At 37.7% G+C, this 18,518-nt stretch overlaps 1 protein-coding gene across 8 annotated transcripts in view; it reads left to right on the top strand.

Moving 5' to 3' along the window:
- Nucleotides 1–18,518, top strand: part of CPED1 (cadherin like and PC-esterase domain containing 1) — a 136,718-nt gene that overhangs the window by 102,535 nt on the left and 15,665 nt on the right. For 7 of the 8 annotated variants that reach the window (XR_014938454.1, XM_085526213.1, XM_085526071.1 and 4 more), the window contains 2 exons: nucleotides 9,591–9,708; nucleotides 14,847–14,983. Coding sequence is in view for 7 of the 8 variants with exons in the window: in XM_085526213.1 (XP_085382339.1) it covers nucleotides 9,591–9,708; nucleotides 14,847–14,983 (255 nt within the window). In the remaining variant the exon portion in view is untranslated. Of the gene's footprint in view, nucleotides 1–9,590; nucleotides 9,709–14,846; nucleotides 14,984–15,407; nucleotides 15,537–18,518 lie in introns of those variants that run through there. The other variant, XM_015853307.3, reaches the window with a different exon arrangement.

Genomic DNA, 18,518 nt, shown 5'->3' with positions numbered 1-18,518 from the left:
ATTTGAACAGATTTTCTCTGGTGTTATTTACACATTCTTAGTTTTGACCTTCATCTTTCTTTATGCAACAAGGCTCTAAAAATGCATCAGTAATAGATTTTAATATATTTATTTGTCACAGAATGATTCACACAAATACTCCTTCAAAAAATGTACCCTCTCAAAATCTTTGCATCAGTTGCCAGTCTCACCTAAAAAGCAGTTTAATACCTTAGTAAGAAAAGGATCTGATATTTGGCCATAAAAGCTTTTTTTTTTTTTGATATAGACACTGTGAGAGGTGTGTGTTCTATCAGTCAGGCTGCTGTTTGCAGGGCTGCCAGTCACTATGGCTTACCTCTGTCTGAGCAGCTAGGAAAGCATAAGGTGCTAAGAATCACCCTGCTATGGATGGGGGCATTGCAGTAAGTGCACCTCAGCTTCACATGCCCCTTTGCTCCTTGGCACCCTTCAGGTGGCCTTCCACCAAATGGATGTTGCTAGGCTCAGGTCTGGACCTATGGCACTCTTAGCTGTCCCTCTGCCTATGTACCTTGGTGATATTTTTCAGCACAAAATAGATATTAAGCAGGTAAATCATTAGTGCTGGAGACCAACGGTTGGTCCTTTCACTGGGGATATTGATTTTTAAGTGGAGGGTATTCTGCTCTTGGAACTCAACTTGAATATCTGCTGCCTGGAGCTGGGCCTCTGTGCTCTTCTGTGATACCAGAAAAGACAGTCGACATCAAAGCACATGGCTGCACTGAACTGGCCATGTGCTTGGGCTGTTAGAACATGTGCATCAGCACAGGCTGTAGGCATGTGGGGGAAATACCTCTTGTTGTCTCCCAGATGCAAGTGTGCTTTCCATTAGAGTCAAGCCTCCACACATATGCAGACTTTGTCTTTACATGAAAGGCAGGAACTCATGGGGTTTTGGCACCGTCTGTGAAAACAGATTCAGAAGTCTTTCACTTGGTGTTTCTGAGCCTGTTACTGGCTTCCTCAGTGTTCCCCAGACCATGCATGGCTCTGATGTGTATTTCAAGTTACAGTAATCAGTTCTGCTGTTGCACTGGACGTGCAGAAGTTTTGCATCCTGTTTGGCAGTCACCAGCTTCTTATGTATCATTAATACATGGCTGAAAGTATCAGAATTACACACCTTTTTCACGTCCAGGGAATGTTCCAGGAGAACCAGGGGAATCTGTTGGGAAGAGAGACACTGAAGCATGCTGAGGCCTAGTGAAACATCAGATGTCTAGGCGGTGTAACCAGGTTCCTTAATGTGTCGTATAGGGAGCATTAGTAAAGTAAAAATTGTAGAGAAATGTTTAACAGTTTTTAGTAGAACAAATGATACAACTGAAGGAGAAAACAACAACAGTGAATATGTCTGGATACAATCGTTTCTTAGTTTTGAAATAGAACACATAGGCTTGTAAAAATAAGATCTACAAGAACAAGCATAGTGATTATGGATTCAGATGTATTGCCCAGAAGAAAATAATATGGAAAAGGAATGTATCTTAAGTATGCCTTTCTTTGGAAGTTGTACGTCCACTTTTGGACACAGGAGAGTCTTTCCTCCACTTCATACAGCTACGTGCTCTCTCAGGGAGTTGAGTACCCACTCTCAGCTTAAGATAACAGAGAACTTGGTTGCTCCTGCCATCCAGTTTCACCCTACGTTCTTTACACACATCTAGTCTGTGGGTGGATTTGATTCAAGACTCTTTACAAGTCATTATTTAATTATATGTACAAAGCGAATGCAAACAGCTTCCTTGGGAGAGCCTGAAAGACTGCACTGCTCAGAGCAGCTTATAGTCCATTGACTGTAGGAAGGCACTGAGAGATGGAATGGAAATCTCTGCAACAAATCAGCTAAAAGAGAGACTCTAAACTATGCTTCCTGTGTCACATGGCACTGTTCTAACTGTAATATGAAAGGAAAGTAATGCTTTGCGTAAGACACAGTTCTAGTGACATGTCCTGAGAATATCTATCAGATAAGTACCATCAGCAAAGAGATTTTTGAACTCTGTTGAAGCTAACAGAGTTGAGTAGCATAACTCTGTAGAGCTGTGGCTGATTTTTACTATGTCCAGCTAAAGAAACATATGCACTTAGGAGACTGGTGTCAGTTGAGTGAGGGTTTTGAGAAGATACGTTCCAGACATGGGTGCTGTCAGAGCTCCAAGTCATCTGCTCAAGCTGATATAGAAACTGAGAGCCAGAGTTGTGACTCAATCCCAAACATCCTAAATTTCTGCTTCCAGGATGACCCACAATATACTCTAAATAAACTCTAAATAGATAGTCAATAGATGCTCTTGCAAGATCTATGGCTTTGTGTGCTAAAAGTGGAAAAGAAGTATTTTTGAAATGCTATTTTCTGAAACAGTGAATTCAAATCCTCAAGCCCTGCTTACTGTAAGAAGCAACTTTAACAGTAGCTTTAGCAGACATAACTCACTAGACAGAATCCTTAGCTAACATGTATTGCTGTTTCTGAGTAATTTGGTTTCAGAATTCAGCAATGAACAAAAGTGCTTTTTAACTCACTCACATCTCATCATAGTTTATGAATGTAGTGATGCCTGTTCAATCTGATTTCTTTTGTTCGTCATGATATAAAGGTTCTGATCTAAAATCTAGGAGATGGGACTAGAGTCCAACAGCCTCCTGTGCATAATATCTAAACATTTCTCTGCAATGTGAAACATAAATGCTGTATACCTTTAGTGTGGAAGGGTATAGCAAAATTCTACTAAAAAATAGGCACAAAAGACAGTGGGATTTTCCAGCTAACAATATAGCAGATTTTATACCTAATTACCATAGAAAAGCATCAGGGATCATTGGCACTTTATTGAGAGAAAACCATAAATACCTAACAGTTCCCTTGGTTATCCATAATATTTACTTCTCAAAGTGTCAAAGCACATGGTTTTCTCAAACTGTTCTCCATATGCAGATATGGGACTTGGAAAAAATTGAATCAGTTCATATTCAGAGCTTATGTTGGGAAAAGAGAGGGGAAAGAGGTAGATTAAGTGGGAATCCAAAACTGACAGAGCTCCTGAAATGTCGAGATTGAAACCACAGTCTCACTCTTTAGAATAAAAATCCTGTAGAACCTAAAATAGCAAAATGCCTCTCTTTATCTGCTGTTCCTCTTTTATCTTCATTTTAAGGGAGGAGAGAACACTGCATTCTTTTCATTCCTTTTTTTCTTGCTTTGTGTTTTTAGTTTATCAAGCGTACAAGCTTGTGATCATGACTGTTCCTGCTTATGAAAAATATCATTTAGTTGCATTATAAAAAAGCACACTTGCTAAGAAAGCTAAGAAAGTACAGTTGAAAAAGATAACGTGCACTTGTTAGCTTTATATACTGGAGAAAAACAACAACAACAAAAAATAGTGGTCTTTTGGCACAGTTAAAACTGTTTTCCAGAAGTTATGCTTACAGTATTTTATTCTTAGGAAGTTTGAAGTTCCCATTCACCTGTCTTACTTCAACAAATTCTGCTGCACCTCTGCACTGTTCAGAATTGCAATTCATCAGTGTACTAGATTAAGAGAAAAACTTTGAAGACTTTGTTAATATTTTTTTTCTAAGATCCACAGATGTAAAGTTGGGCTACTTTAGAGGAAGAAGGCAGATAACCAGTCTCTATCTGACATCACTGAAAAGATTATGTTGTATTCTACACACATAAGAAAACAGGGGTATGAAATTTGCAATATTTTCTCTTAACTAACAGTGTTCAGTTCTCAAAACTGTTTCTTAGCTTCCTCTGAGGTTAGCCTTCTGAGTGCAGAGGAAGCCACTTTGCATCTGCTCCAGTATCAAGATGACTTGTATTTGTCCATACAATCTGCATTTACTTTGAAGCAATTGTCTTTGTAGATGGGGACCTACTGGGGTTTTCAAAAGCTCTTTTGCAAATATTAAAGATACTCTTCCATCACTGATTAAAGCATGTTATAATGTTCCCCCCCCATAACTTCCTGAGCAAAAGTTTGTGATTAAGAGAAAAATCCTGTAATGTATAGTATACTTGTATTCTTCAGACAAAGTAATAATAGCCACAATGTGAATAGCACTGGTAAGAACTTGAAAGCAATTTAGACTTATGGCTGTGCTTTGTCCGCTTTTCAAATTCTTCTCTGATGTTTCCACCATGCCTTGACAATATGGCAAGTATCTCAGCTTTTTATATAATTCCCAGTCCCCTACTGATGTCTGTGCACTGCATGTTCCAACCCTCTGAGTGCCCAAACCTCTTATCTCAAGTGCTTTTGTGACCTCTCCCAGATCCCTGCAGAATTGAGCACCTCATAGTCTTTTAATGTGTTTTTCATGACAGTGCCTTTGGGGCCAACGGGGAAATATTATGCCATTTTTGCAGATGGAACACATTAGGTTTCTCAAAAAACACAGTGGCAGGAATTTCTTTCCTTCAAAATATAGCAGCAGTACATGAACCTGCTACCCCGTGAGTTCATCCCATTAATCCTCCTCTCTCTGTTCCTTTTGATGTAGGCAATGTCTTCATATATGTCTTAATGCTTGATGAAAAGTAATAGTCACTGTTTTCTAGCTGAAAGTGAACTGAAACTTTTCAGAAGATTGCTTTCCTCCACGCCAGAGTGTTCTAGACCTTTTTTTGTGCACATAGGAGTTTCAGTTTAATGAAGTTAATACTGGATGCTGATCTGAACCAGCCCAAATCTCTGAATCTTTGGGGGTTCATTTATCACTGAATAATGCAGCCGGACAGAGGGAGACAGCTGAATAGAAGTCAACATGCCAACTGTTCCTTCATTTGTTACTGCCATATTAATAAAGTTGTTAGAGTGGAACTAATCCATCTGCTCACAATTTATTCCCTAGCAATAAGATACAATTTCACTGTTTCATGAGCTCACCCTTTGACTAATTTTATTAGAATTCTTTCCATAGCATCATTTTTAATCACTTCTAGTTTTAGTTGTGTGTAAAGTTGTAGAAAAAGATGGAGTAAGAGGAGAGATGAAAGTGTTTCATGAGGAACTGGATCAGTTTAAATAGAACCAGATCAAATAAAGTGAAGTCAGCAAGCCTACAAAGGCCAGCAGAAAAGCATTTAAAATCATCTCTCTCACAGCAAGCTTTGTTCTGTCATGTTTCAAATGTAAACAGAGTCAAAAGCAATGTGGCAGCCCCAGCAGCATCCTAAGGCAAGACCAGGCTGAGGTGCTGATGGGCAGTGCTGACCAAAGGCTGCAGAGTCAGAGCACAAGGATTGGCAGATCTCCCTTCTTTGCCAAAAAACAGTGAATGAGATTTAGCAACAGCTTTGCTATGGTTCCCTCTCTCACATATATATATATATGTATATATATGTGTATATCAATTATTGAATGCTAAGCTAAACAAGATTTTTGTAAAATCAGACTTTTTTCTTCAAGTATCATTAAATTATAAATAAATGAAATAAATGAAATATGGCACTGACAGCTCCAAGAAAATTATTTGAGAACACTTTATAGTACCAGGCTCAAAAATCTCTGTGATTTCTTTATAAAGACATATATCCATTATGAAGAATCACATTCATTATAGTGTGCTCTGGAGAGGAACAATTCTCTTCATACAGCAGATGGACTTCAGAAATGCTCCCTACGTATCAACTAATGTTGATTGAAAGGTTTCTAGATGTCCATTAAAAGGTTTTATTGTTCTTTTATTTGTTAGTTACCAGCAAATCTTCTGTAAAAATGGAAGTTTACTAGCAAAACACCAAACCAGTCCCATTAAGAGTGAATTCTAGCTAAGCACTGAAGTATGTAATACAGGGGAAGTTTTCTGTTGATTCTGGTCCAGACATTTCAGGACCTTTTCGTCTGCTATCTGAAAAAGAAGGGAGAGCTGATACAGCAAGGACTATCATCTAAGTTTATGTGTCTGGCTCTCTTCTTTGCCGTGAGTGATCGTTTGTAAACATTAGATGACAAGATGTTTCATCTTTGGGCAAGGTAAGAAGGATGTCATGTCACTGCAGCACCTCAAGAAAACTTTAAAAAATCTGAAATCTGTTAGCAAAGCCCCTAATGCACTGTGCAGTGGTGCATCTGCATTGAATCTGTGGCTGCCACAGATTAGTTTTGCCCATTACATTTAGCGTCTCAGTGATGATAAGGGATTGGTATCCTACAAACTGAAGCTGAAAGATATAATGCTTTTTCAGGGATTGACAGTCTCTCAGTGATCCTAGAATTACACATTAAGCACAAGCACTGTCCTTTAGGACTTGTGGCTTGTGTGATTTGAAAACACACCAAGTCAACATAAATCAGTGATAAAATGTGACTTGCAAATTGAGTGTTACTATTTATTAATAAACGAACCATGTGAACCTTCTGTTACAGATATCTCCCAAGGAATGCAATTAAAGTCAATTTTTGATTGCTTAAACACGCACCCTGTGCAGAGGTGTAAACAAGAAAATCCCTGTCAAATTATTTTATGGTGCTGTGTTGAGAGCAATAGCAGCTCATTCAGGAATCTGGGGCTTCCCTGTGAGGTCCTGTGCAAATTGTTTTACTGCAAAGTAGGAGCTTTCTGGCGCTAATGTCAGTTGAAGTAATACTGTCAAATATCTGTCCAGGGTGTCCAGACCCAGAGGCTCCAAGACAAGCTCACAGTTTGATGCTAGAAGACATCGTGCCATTCATTTTTTCATAACAGCTTTCTTTAGTTAGTGAGCATTATTGCAGAGAATTAAAAAAAAAAAAAGACAATTATACAAAAGGACCCACAGATATTTTTCTGTTTATCTGGCATTTTGTACACAGATATTACATAAGCCCTTTGAAATCAATAGGAGGATTTTTTTTTTTTTAATTTTTTTTACTATTTTATTTTAATCAGGAAATAAAATGAATTTATATTAAATATGAGGCAACTATTTTGCCTACTTTTTAATTAAATAATCAAGGCACATTTGTATTTACTAAAATCCAGGATATATTCATATTTCCAGCAATATAAGGGGCTCTAATAATATCAACAAATTTCACCTCGATAATATTAGGATGTAACTGTTATTTGTCCATTGGTCCAATTTAGAAATAGTGTTCTAGATCTAGCATCTCTCAGAAACAGTGAATGATAGTATGTGACAGGTGTCTTATCCATTTTAATACTATTTTAGAAAAGAAAAATAGTAATCATCATATTTCCATGAAGAAAAAGAATAGTTAAATCTTTTTGTTGTTGTTGTTTTGAAGAAATTGAATTTTATTCTTGATTTCAGTTTCAAGAATACTGCTTCTTGAAATGAATGTATTCCATTAAAAGTGTGTTTCCATTTGTGTAGTTTGTTTTGCAAATAATTAGAAGTAATAAGCATATGGAATTCCTTTGCAAAGCAAGTCTTGAATTATTGAATGTTAACATTACTAATATTCAGTTTCAGCCAGAAAGGGCCGTGTCTTCATTTTTCATACAGTATTTAAAAACTGGGCTTTGCAATATGGAGGAGAGGTATCTTTACAATGTAATTTTAAGTGAGATTCATCTGAAATAACTAGATGATATATACCTCTGGGTCATTCTAAACTCTTTTTACACTTAAGAGGGAAAGGCATTGTTAGGATATGATTAATTCAGTCCTAAAGTAAGCATCCAAAACATCACTGTTATTTCTCTTCAGAAAAAGTAAAGGAAAGCTGTAATTGGTGATTTGTGCAACCATATATACTGTAGCTGTCTAAAGTTACTAAAATAACTGCCCCATGTCACAAGTGCTGAGATGTTATTTATATCATCGGTAAATGCTTGAAGGTTATGGCTTGTAAAGCACAAAAGTGATGTAAGGTACTATTTAAAATGTAAGAACTCACATACACTAAAACTTTGTGTCAGGAATCACAAATCTCTTCAATTGTTCCTTTGAAATTTTTGGGAGCAGTTGGCACCTCCAGTATCTTCTGAATAGAATCATATTCAAGCTTTTGAAACACCAATAATAGATGAAGTATTTCTGTGTTTATTCTGTGTCTAAGTGAACTCTAATTTGAACTGGTATGGCTCAGTGTCCCCATAGAAATCAATGATGAATGGCGTTCCTCAGGGATTGGTGCTGGCACGGGTGCTATTTAACATCTTTGTAGGTTACATGGACATCTGAACTGGGGCAGTCCCAAGCACAGTAAGGGGTTGGGCAGAGAATGGCTTGAGAGCAGCCCTGAGGAGAAGCATTTGGAGGTGTCAGTTGATGAAAGACTCAACATGAGCTGGCAGTGTGCGCTTGCAGCCCAGAAGGCCAGCCATGTCCTGGATAGCATCAAGAGAAGTGGGGCCAGCAGGAAGAAGGAGGTGATTCTGCCTCTCTACTCCGTTCTCATGAGATCCCACCTAGAGTACTGTATACAATTTTGGCGCTTCCAACACAAGATGAACATTGAGCTGTTAGAGCAGGTCCAGAGGAGGACCACAAAGATCATCAGAGGGCTGGAGAAACTCTCCTACAAGGACGGGCTGAGAGTTTGAGCTGTTCAGCCTGGAGAAGGGAAGGCTCTGGGGGTATCTTATAGCAGCCTTCCAGTACCTAAAAGGGGGCCTACAGGGAATCTAGGGAGGGATTTTTTATAAGGGCATGTACCAACAGGATAAGCAGAAATGGCTTTAAACTGGAAAAGGGTATGTTTACACTAGATATTAGGAAGAAATTCTTTACTGCGAGGGTGATGAGACACTGGAACAGGTTGCCCAGTGAGGCTGTGGATGTCCCCTCCCTGAAGGCATTCAAGGCCAGGCTGGATGGGGCTGTGAGTAACATTGCCTAGAGGGAGGTGTCTCTGCCTATAGCAGGGGTTGGTAATAGGTGTTCTTAAAGGTCCCTTCCAACCCAAACCATTCTATGATTCTACCGTTCTATGATTCTATATGATCATTATTTATTTTAACCTAATGATAGTGTCTGAAGTTTACTATGGAATGCATCTCACCTGTAGATCCAGGCAGAAGATTATATTTATAGTTATATTAAACCCTTCTTCACCTGTAGCTAGTTTTTGTAACATTTCTGTTAGCTCAAACATCGTTCTTTCTTTCTTTCTTTCTTTCTTTCTTTCTTTCTTTCTTTCTTTCTTTCTTTCTTTCTTTCTTTCTTTCTTTCTTTCTTTCTTTCTTTCTTTCTCTCTCTCTCTCTCTCTCTCTTTTTATGGATTTTTATTTCTTTATTCACCTGTATCTCCTTAAGTATGTTCCAGATTTTTGTACACAGATATGCAGACAAAATTGCTGTGGGCAAATAAGTAGATTGCTTGATAGAAATGAAATGACTTACTTGAATATGCATTTTATTTTATCTTTAGCAAATGTATTGTCTTGTACACTGATTATGGATTGAGATTATTACTAAACCACTGTTTGAATGGAAAAAAGAATTCTAAATTTTGTGTTAAGAAATGCATTAGAGAGCTAAGTGTGAATGGAACAGCAAAACAAACCCCAAATACTGCTGTTCCTTATGTGTCATTACAGAGGATTTCAAAGCCATGTGGTTAGTTGCAGCTCAGTCATTTTCACTCTTTTCATTTTTTATGCAGGACTGTGGTTCTCAGATTCATCCAGAGGAGTCCTGTGGCTTGCAGCCTCTGTCTCATGAATACCTCTCTGCAATTTCACAGACAGTGCTGAAGACCTGTGAAGCTGGGGATGCAAAAGGTTTGTGCTTAGTCTTCTTAACTCATGCACTTCACCAAAACAGATGTTGAAAGAGGTGTTTCTTATTCTCTTTGCACGTGCACCAAACTACACACAAGAGTTATAACTAATCATTTGTAATTGTTGTGGATTTTTAGAATGAGATTAATTAGTTTGTGACAACTTCTAGTTTAGGGAACACATTATCAGCAATCTACCACTACTTGTGTTATTGTCAGGTAGCCTGTGAAATGCACTGAACTATTTCCATCAGAAACATTTAAAAATAAAACAGGGTTTTATTCTAAATGAAAGGGAGTATCTAATTAAAAATAAAAAATAAAATAAAAAAACCTTTTGTGAAATAATAAAACATTTGGACCCACTTTAATTTTATATTCTATACTGAAAACAAAAAAAAAAAATTAACAATTTCAGAGTTAAGGTGGGCTTTTACATGTATCAGTACCTTAAATATCAACATGGACAAATGTGACTGAAGTGCCTTTTGTTAAAATAATAACTATTCAATAACCAATATGATTGAGGTATCCCTTTGGATCAGTGAGAACCCACATCAGAGCAGAATGGCAGACAGATATTCATCTTTAGGTCATGGATGCATGAAGACTTACACAAATGTGCGTTAACAAATATGAGAAATCCACAGGACTACTGGAGTATGCAGTCCTATGTTCAGTTTAAGCTGCTTTTGGATTAGGCAATTTTTTGGATTAGACAAAGAATTTTTTCAATTCTTTATTAGATAAATGAAAAATAAACCCGAATTCCTGTATCTCCACTACACAAATGCACTTTTTTTTCCTTCTCATAGATAGGAGCAGCTTCTCATAGCAGTGAACTTGCACAGACTCAGACTATGAACAATCATTGCACAGTAGCAGGAATGCATGATATGCCTGAATACATCAGATGATATGAAAAAATATGGAAATACATTTTTTTTTTCAATATTAAATGAACAGAATACACAAAGTAGACATCACTGTACCTGGCAGAATGTTCTAATCACACAGCAAGTGATGAGTCATAAACAAACACAACACAGACTATATTGCTATATTGGAATGCAAAAATCCTGATTAGAAAGCCCAAATAAAATTGACAGAAGAGCCCTTTTGGGGCAAACAGACTGTTTCTTGTGATATATATAATCTGCTTCTTTTGAATACCTTGCCTAGCTAAGTGGAGCTGAATATAAAATATATTTAAAGACTTGTTGCAAATAGAATATACGTTAAAAATGGAAACTACTCAGGAGATCTAGTCTCAATGGATAAGTCTTTTAAAAAGGGAGGAATCGTTTTGGCTTATAAAGTAAAACACTGCCAAGAGATGTCTAATGAGCCTAGAACTGGGATATATCATTTCCAGGAAGAAGTGACAGTAAAGTTTTAATGCATGTCACAGATTTAAACTGGAACTGGAAAGCACCGCTTTTGTGCTATACCACTCAGCATTTATAAGTAAGCAATATCCCTTTCCTAACAGTGAACATTCTTCTTACACATAAAATCACAGATTTCTAGAATCATATTTATTTGAGTTAGAAGGGACCCTTAAAGATATCTGGTGCAACTCCCCTGCAATGAACAGGGACATCCACAGTTATATCAGAGCACTGAGAGCCCCATCCAGCCTGATCTTGAGGGTCTCCAGGTACTGGGTATCCACCACCTCTTTGGGCAACTTGTTCCAGTGCTTCACTACCCTTGCTATTGTAATACAACTTTTTTTTCTTATATCTGATGTAAAATTTCCCTCTTTTAGTTTGAAATCATTTCCCTTTGTCCTATCACAACAGACTCTGCTAAAATCTGTTGTAAAGTCTGCCTTCTTTCTTACAGCCTCCACTTAGATACTGAAAGGCCGCCCAATAGAACCGGTGCTGACTCTTAGCTGAAGCAGCATAAAACAGAATAATTGAAGTTATTCTGAAAGCTATCTTGTGTACTGCTCCCTTACAGAAACAAACCACCTCAGAGTCTGAATATAAAATAGACTTATCTTCCAAACCAATATTGATTCACTGCAGTTTTTACTGTTACTTCTTTTCTGTTTCTATATATAAGATTTATGATTTTGTAAAATCTCATTTGTGAAGGTTAGGAATGCAGTAACTAGCTGTTGCGAAGCCACAATGGGAAAATTTTATAATAATTAGATTTAAAATACATATATTTACCTAACATTAAAAATCTGTGTAAGTGCAGCAACTGCATCTGCTAGCACAAAATGTCAGTGCTTCCTATAAACATGTGCCATCACATGCCATTGCTTTTTGCCACTTGTTTTTAGTATATACCAAAAATATCTCATGTTTTTTCTTACTATCCTTAATTACTGAACATAAGTTAAATAAGCTTTTCAAAAGGTATCTTATCAATTTCAGTTGCCAAAATTTGAACTTTTATTATTATTTCGATGTTGCAGTTCCTTAATATTCATTTTATATAGTTCTACTTTTCTAGTTTATTACCTAAAACCAGAACAGCTCGTAAACGTATACAAAGTTAAGCAGACTGTACCATAAAATGTGGGATCTTAGACATAGCTGTTGCCAAAACTTTTATGAAACTGGTTTGAAAGAAAAACTAGATTGGGAAAAACTGCCAGTTTTCATATGTATTTTTAAGTATAAACCACTGCTCAAAACCACTTTGAGATCAGTTTTGAAGAACTGGACAGCAGTGGTAGTTTCTGATTCCAGACCTCAAACCAACCATTCATTCCTTCCCCTACTTTGCTACTCAGGAAGTATAACATGATACAAGGCATTTACATGGCACCTTCTACTGTGCTGAGACCTGGTACTTCGCACTTTGTCCATATGACTGCTGTGAAGCTGGGAATGGGCATTTCACCACAGACTGCAGATAGGGCACAGGGGGAGTGCTGAGAGAGCATGATCCACCACTGGACATAGAAATCTTTGTCATGGTGGGAGAGCACACCCTACTCCAGAACTTGGGTCATCATTTTGTAGCTTTGGTAAAGATTTACTTTAGTCCCTAGGCAAAAATTGTGTAAGATCTCAGAGACCAACAGCCAGGTCTCTCATCTCCCAGATAACTTACCTGTTTGGAACTACAATACTTTTTTATCCTAATGAATGTTGAACTTTAAGTAGTCCTCTGTTATCGAATGTGGGGAATGTTGTCCTTGAGGACTGACAGCTCAGTGATTAGGACAGAAAGAACACAAACTGAAAACTGCACTGTGTGAAGAGTGCTGAGCAGCTCTACCTCTGTGCTTTTGCACCATGGCCCAGAGCCATTCCTCCTTCCAGCAGGTTGCATGCCCCATGGCTGCCTGCAGGAGCTAGGTTAGATGTGCTGATGCATGACAATGGCAGTGTTCAGGCTTTCATTTAATTCCAGACTGCCATCATATGCACTGCGTCACCTGCAGGTATAGTTGGCAGTGGGTGCATTCTGCACAGAGCATAAGTGGCTGCAGGACAGGCTGAGCAGCAGTTGGAGCTGTGCAGCCGTAGCACTGTGGGATACTTTCTGCCCTCAGATGTGTAAGTTCAGGTTCCCATACAAACAATTCTTGATAGTTTTATTTAAGAGGACTCTTTTATCTGCTACTTGCCAAAACATTTACTTAGGACTTTCCTGCAATTCAAGCATGTGTTGACTCATGGAGATGGCCTTGCTCCTGAGGTAGCAGCTGACAGCCCAGGGCCTCTGGCATTCTCCAAGCTTGGTTCTCTCAGCCTCCCACTCTGTCCTGGCCTGATAAGTGCTGATAAACAGTGGCCTTGTGTTGTGTTGATGCTTCTTGTGTAGCAGCAGTATAACAAACATCAAGAAGCCTGCCAGGCTGGTGCTGCTGTCCAGTAGGAATGACTGCAGGCCTGCTCTGCAGGAGTTTGCTGCTGGAAACATTTGCTGGGCTGCAAGGAGAAAACAGAGCATGCTAAGAAGGCTTGGTAGCTTTGACAGAAGAATCTGGATGCATCTGCTTTTTTCTTTAATCAGGCAAAAGCAGGTTTTGCCGGCATAGCTACATGCACACTGAGAGCTTTTGTCAGGACATTACAATTGGATGGACTAGAGAAAGCAGTGGATATGAATATAATGACAACTCAGAAGTTTTCTATCTTCATTCAGAAGCAAAATCCCTCTGACTTCCAGTAGGATTTTGGAATTAAACAGCTTTAGAGACCCAACCTAAGTAAATTATTCAGCCTTTCAAAACAGATGCCTGAAACTCACTGACTTTTGACAATTCCATTTTGCACTCCTTAACTGCAAAATAATGTTTGAAAATGGAGGTCAGTCATGAAAATTATTCATCTGACTTTAACCATTTGAAATGCATGTGTATGGTTTTCTGAATTCTCACAAAATTAAGAAATTGGTATTGATGAGGGAAAGCCATCCTCTCATTTGCTTTACTTTTCTACCCAGAGGCTTTGATCAACTATTCAACTTTTAGATGAAAATCATAGAATCGAATCATAGAGTTGTTAAGTTGGAAGGGTTCCTTAAAGGCCCTCTAGTACAGCTTCCCTTCAGTGAATGGGGACATCGGCAGCTAGATCTTGCTCAGAGCCTAGTCCAGCCTGATTGTGACTGTGCCCAAGGATGGGGCTTCCATCACCTCTCTCACCACACTTATTGTAAAAAACATTTTTTCTTATACCCTGTCTAAATGTCCCTTCTTTTAGTTTGAAACCATTTCCTCTTGACCTATCACAATAGACTGGCTGAAGGGTCTGTTTTCCTCTTCAGTAGGGTGATGAGAATGAATGTTGATAGATGAGAACAAATCTTTCCTTTTGATGTTTCAGAACTGTAAATATTTTCCTTTTCCCATTCTGCCTCTTTAACCCCTTTGACTTTATTTTGTCCCTTCTGTGGGGAAAGGACAAGCTTCAGTTTGCAAGAAAAGCAAACTGAACTGAGAAATGAACCCAAAAGCTACTGTCAATTTTGAGCATTCACAGTTCTTTCTGAGAGAGCAAAACCTCCCGTGCTTTCTACATTCTAAGAAATGCAGAGGAGAGAGTCTCTTTAATACATGGAAAATTGTTGTCACAAAGTGCTTGAGAATGCCTCACTTGCTCCATAGTAACACTCCTCATAAAAATACAGAGGAGATGCTAACACCCCATTGCTGTTTTCCAGGGCAGTGGATTGTCCCTTGCCTCAGCTGCTCTGACAACAGAACCTGTGACTGGAGAGAAATAATGTGGCAGCCGCATGGCTGCCAATACTCTGTGCTTGATAAGCCTGAGCTCCAGCAGTGTGTGGAGGGCAGAAAGGTAAGTAACAGATTCTGCTCTTGAATTTCTTGCTACTTACTTGGATATTTAGTGTTTTGGAATCTTAAAAGAAACTATATGAGTGATGTTTAAAAAAAATACATTTTTATTATAGTGGGGAAAAAGTTTTTGATAGAGAATCTGCTATCAATAATATAGCCTGTTATGCAGTCACAGTTGTACACTGCCATTTCACATAAAACTCAGGTCATACCAGTGGAATTTCAAGATCTGCAATGTATATTATTATCAGTGAGACATGCAAGGAGTATCCAAGCATGGTAAACAGAGAAGTGATTTGAAATATTACTGTTTGTCTCGCACTTTTCTTGCAAGTTTAGTTTCTTCTGCTGCATACCTAATGCATGGCATTGCTTGTGCACACTAATCTTACCAAGTCTTCTTGCACATTCTTTTCTTATAGTGAAGCTTCTAAGGTGATTGCTTGGAAATACAAGGTCTCCTTAATAGGCATGCTATGACTATAAAACTGTTGAGAGAGAGCTCTGATCTGAGGCTCAGGTACATTACTGAGGATACAAGTATCCAGAAAGTAAGTAATTAATTGTTATAAAGATTTTTCACAGTGTATTTTCTAGATAAGAGAATAGTAATTAACATTTTGATAGAATCTGATAAAACTTCTGTATGGACAGATACAAAATTAATAGTCTTCCAATTAACATTTTATCCTTCATTTCTGATCATTTCTTGTCCTGCACAGAGTTCTTCACTGTCGTTTGGCTTGATTTCTGCCTGTGGGTTTCTCCTACCATACTTTTCTCAAAACAAACAAACCAACAAAAAACAGTGGGTTAATGTGACAGAGAAGCTCAAATTGCTTCTCAAATACAAAACAAGCGCTTCTGGATTGACCACAGCAAACAATACAGACTGTCTCTCTAGCTTTTGTTTTTAATTTCCATAGACATGGGGCTGTTTCAATGAGAAGACACCCTTTGGTCAGACAGTTAAAGGATAGCAAAAGAATGATAAACTGCTGCAGAAGTGAATTGACAGGGCAGTGTGGGATTCACCACCTGAATGAGTGCTTGCATTCATCTGTGTCAAAACAAGGACAGTTCTTAAATGTCCACTATAGCCAATCTGAATTCAAATTCTACTATGTTATGACTTTCATCCATTCTAGTGTCAAACAAGGGCCAGAGCTTATGTGCAGTGCATTAACACAGTGTGGGAAAAATCTGTGTAAAACTAATTGCATATGTTTCCTATTCTGCATCTTTTGCATCACGGTCTGATAACCATTACTGGGCTCTAGAAAGCTTCTAACTCATGTTACCTTTTCACAGATGTCCCTGTACCTGCTTTATAAGTCATCATCCTAATGCATGTTCCCATTTTGCTGTAGATCTATTGTCTCCTATATTCTTCCTCTAATGTTATTGTTGTTACACTGTGGTATTATTAATGTTGTATAGCATTTTAAAGTAACATTTCTGCTTCTGTCAGAGAATGAATTGTAAGGCCTGTATCCAAGTCCCTTGTGTTGTTGGAACTTAGGAAGTTAGACAGTCTTTCTTTATACATAAATTGGATGAGTAGAAATGGTCCTCAGTTTGGGTGTTAAAGTCCTGAGTATGTCTATGATTAAAGGAAACTTTACACAGTCTGAGAATAGGGTAGAATAGGATAGAAAAAGTGGGTTTTTTGTGGGTTTTTTTTTTTCAGGCATCCACAGAAAAAGACTTTTGCATATCAGTTTTATAAGGGAACCACTGAGTAGACAGTAAGGTATAATTCTTGTGAATGAATACATTTTTCATATTCAAGAGGTTTTTTGTAACCACACATAAATATTTTCCCTAACTTGTGATGCTATTTTCAAAACATTATGTACCTCAGCTTTAAACACTATAGAGATCACTGAATTAACATTAATTAATCACAGCATAGTTTTCTTAGTAGAATAAACAGAAGGGTTCAATACCAGTGCGGTAAGCAGACAACAAAAACATAATAAGGACAAAATATAAGCCCAAAACCATTAGTCTAGATGAGGATACTGTGATGATTTAGAATGTTTTCTAATCCTACTTAAGCTAGAGGACAACAGAAATCACTCATGTTCACTTACCAAAATGTGCTCAAATAAGGTACATATTTCTATATTCTGGGGATTTGTAGTATGCCATCACATTTGAATTATTCATCTTGTGTAACATTATTCTCCACAAAATCTACATTTTGCAGCATCAGAAGTAAAACTGTTCCATCAGAGCTGGAAGTAACTGTGATATTTCCCAATTCAGCCCTGTTTTCTTACCTGCAGACCACACAGTATTTGAATCCTTGCTCAAAATCTGTTTCAAAATAAGGCTATTAAACAGTCCACATAATTACCAAGTCTTCCTTTGGAAAACAGAGTGACATATGTCAGTAGCATCAATGGATCAAATGATGTCATGCCTTCCCTTGAATCTCTGTGATTTTGTGGATTTGTCTCTAGAATACCCTTTGGAGAAAATTCAGACTCGTGCAGGATTTGATCAGGAATTGAAGGCAAAGGAATTAGTGATATTTGTGATACATTAGGCTGAAGCCTCTGATTTTTGTCCAAAATCCAATTCTAAAAGTGCAGCTGTACTTTTTTGTCATGTTTCGTAGAACAACAGTTAAATACAGTGCTCAGATATGTCACTTGCTCTTTGATTATGTTCATGTATTTATCAGTGTTTCAGAACAATATTCATGATCATCCAAACAGCACTTCTTTCCTATATTTGCTATAAAAAAAAAGCCTTCCAAAATATGCATTTCAATTTTTATATCTAACTTCAAGCTGCTTTCATATCTTTATTAAAATGCATTTGTAATTCAAAGCTCATCTCTAAAATTATCATATCCTTTCTCTGTAACAGTGATTCACTTACCCTGGCTGTGACTTCAAATTGGTTTCACATCATCTTTAACTACTATTTCAGTTTGTGTGCACATAAAACTGTGTTTGGGCTAAGCTGTTTCTGTTTCATAAGGACCTAAGACCACCTGTAGTGAAACAGATTGGTGGAGACATGAGAAAGGATATGCATTCACAAAAACAGTTTATAGGAGGCCTCATTTTGCTTTATGATGTGTTAGCGAGACTAGTCAGTCATATGTTTGCATTTCAGACACTGTAAACAGGAAAATTCTGAAGTGTTGAGGCTCAGGTGGTTCTGGCTGAGTAGATTTTCCAGTTTGAGCATTTGTAATTGTTCTCCATTCTAAACTCTCAGTAAGGGTAATAAGATGAAGATTAATTGTTTTAGGGAACTCCATGTGTGCCCTAATTGAATGAAAGAAATAGACAATCAACAAAAAGAATGTATGTATGATACTGCCTCAACAAATTATCTGTGATTAACGAGAATTTGCTATAAGAATTGTCTAATTCTATTAAGACATGATGCTCTGACTTTTGTGCAATAACTTTTAAAGTAAGGTATAGGAAAAGGAGTTCTAACAGGTAATTATTTATCCAATTAGCAGCACATGGAAATCTGCCCTCAATAGCATGGGGGAGTTATGTCTA

Source organism: Coturnix japonica, chromosome 1 (assembly GCF_054131305.1).
Source record: "Coturnix japonica strain WE chromosome 1, WE-NBRP24, whole genome shotgun sequence".
Classification (NCBI taxonomy): Eukaryota; Metazoa; Chordata; class Aves; order Galliformes; family Phasianidae; genus Coturnix; species Coturnix japonica.
The sequence above is the reverse complement of the archived record's forward strand: the minus strand, read 5'-3'. Positions and strand labels throughout refer to the sequence as shown.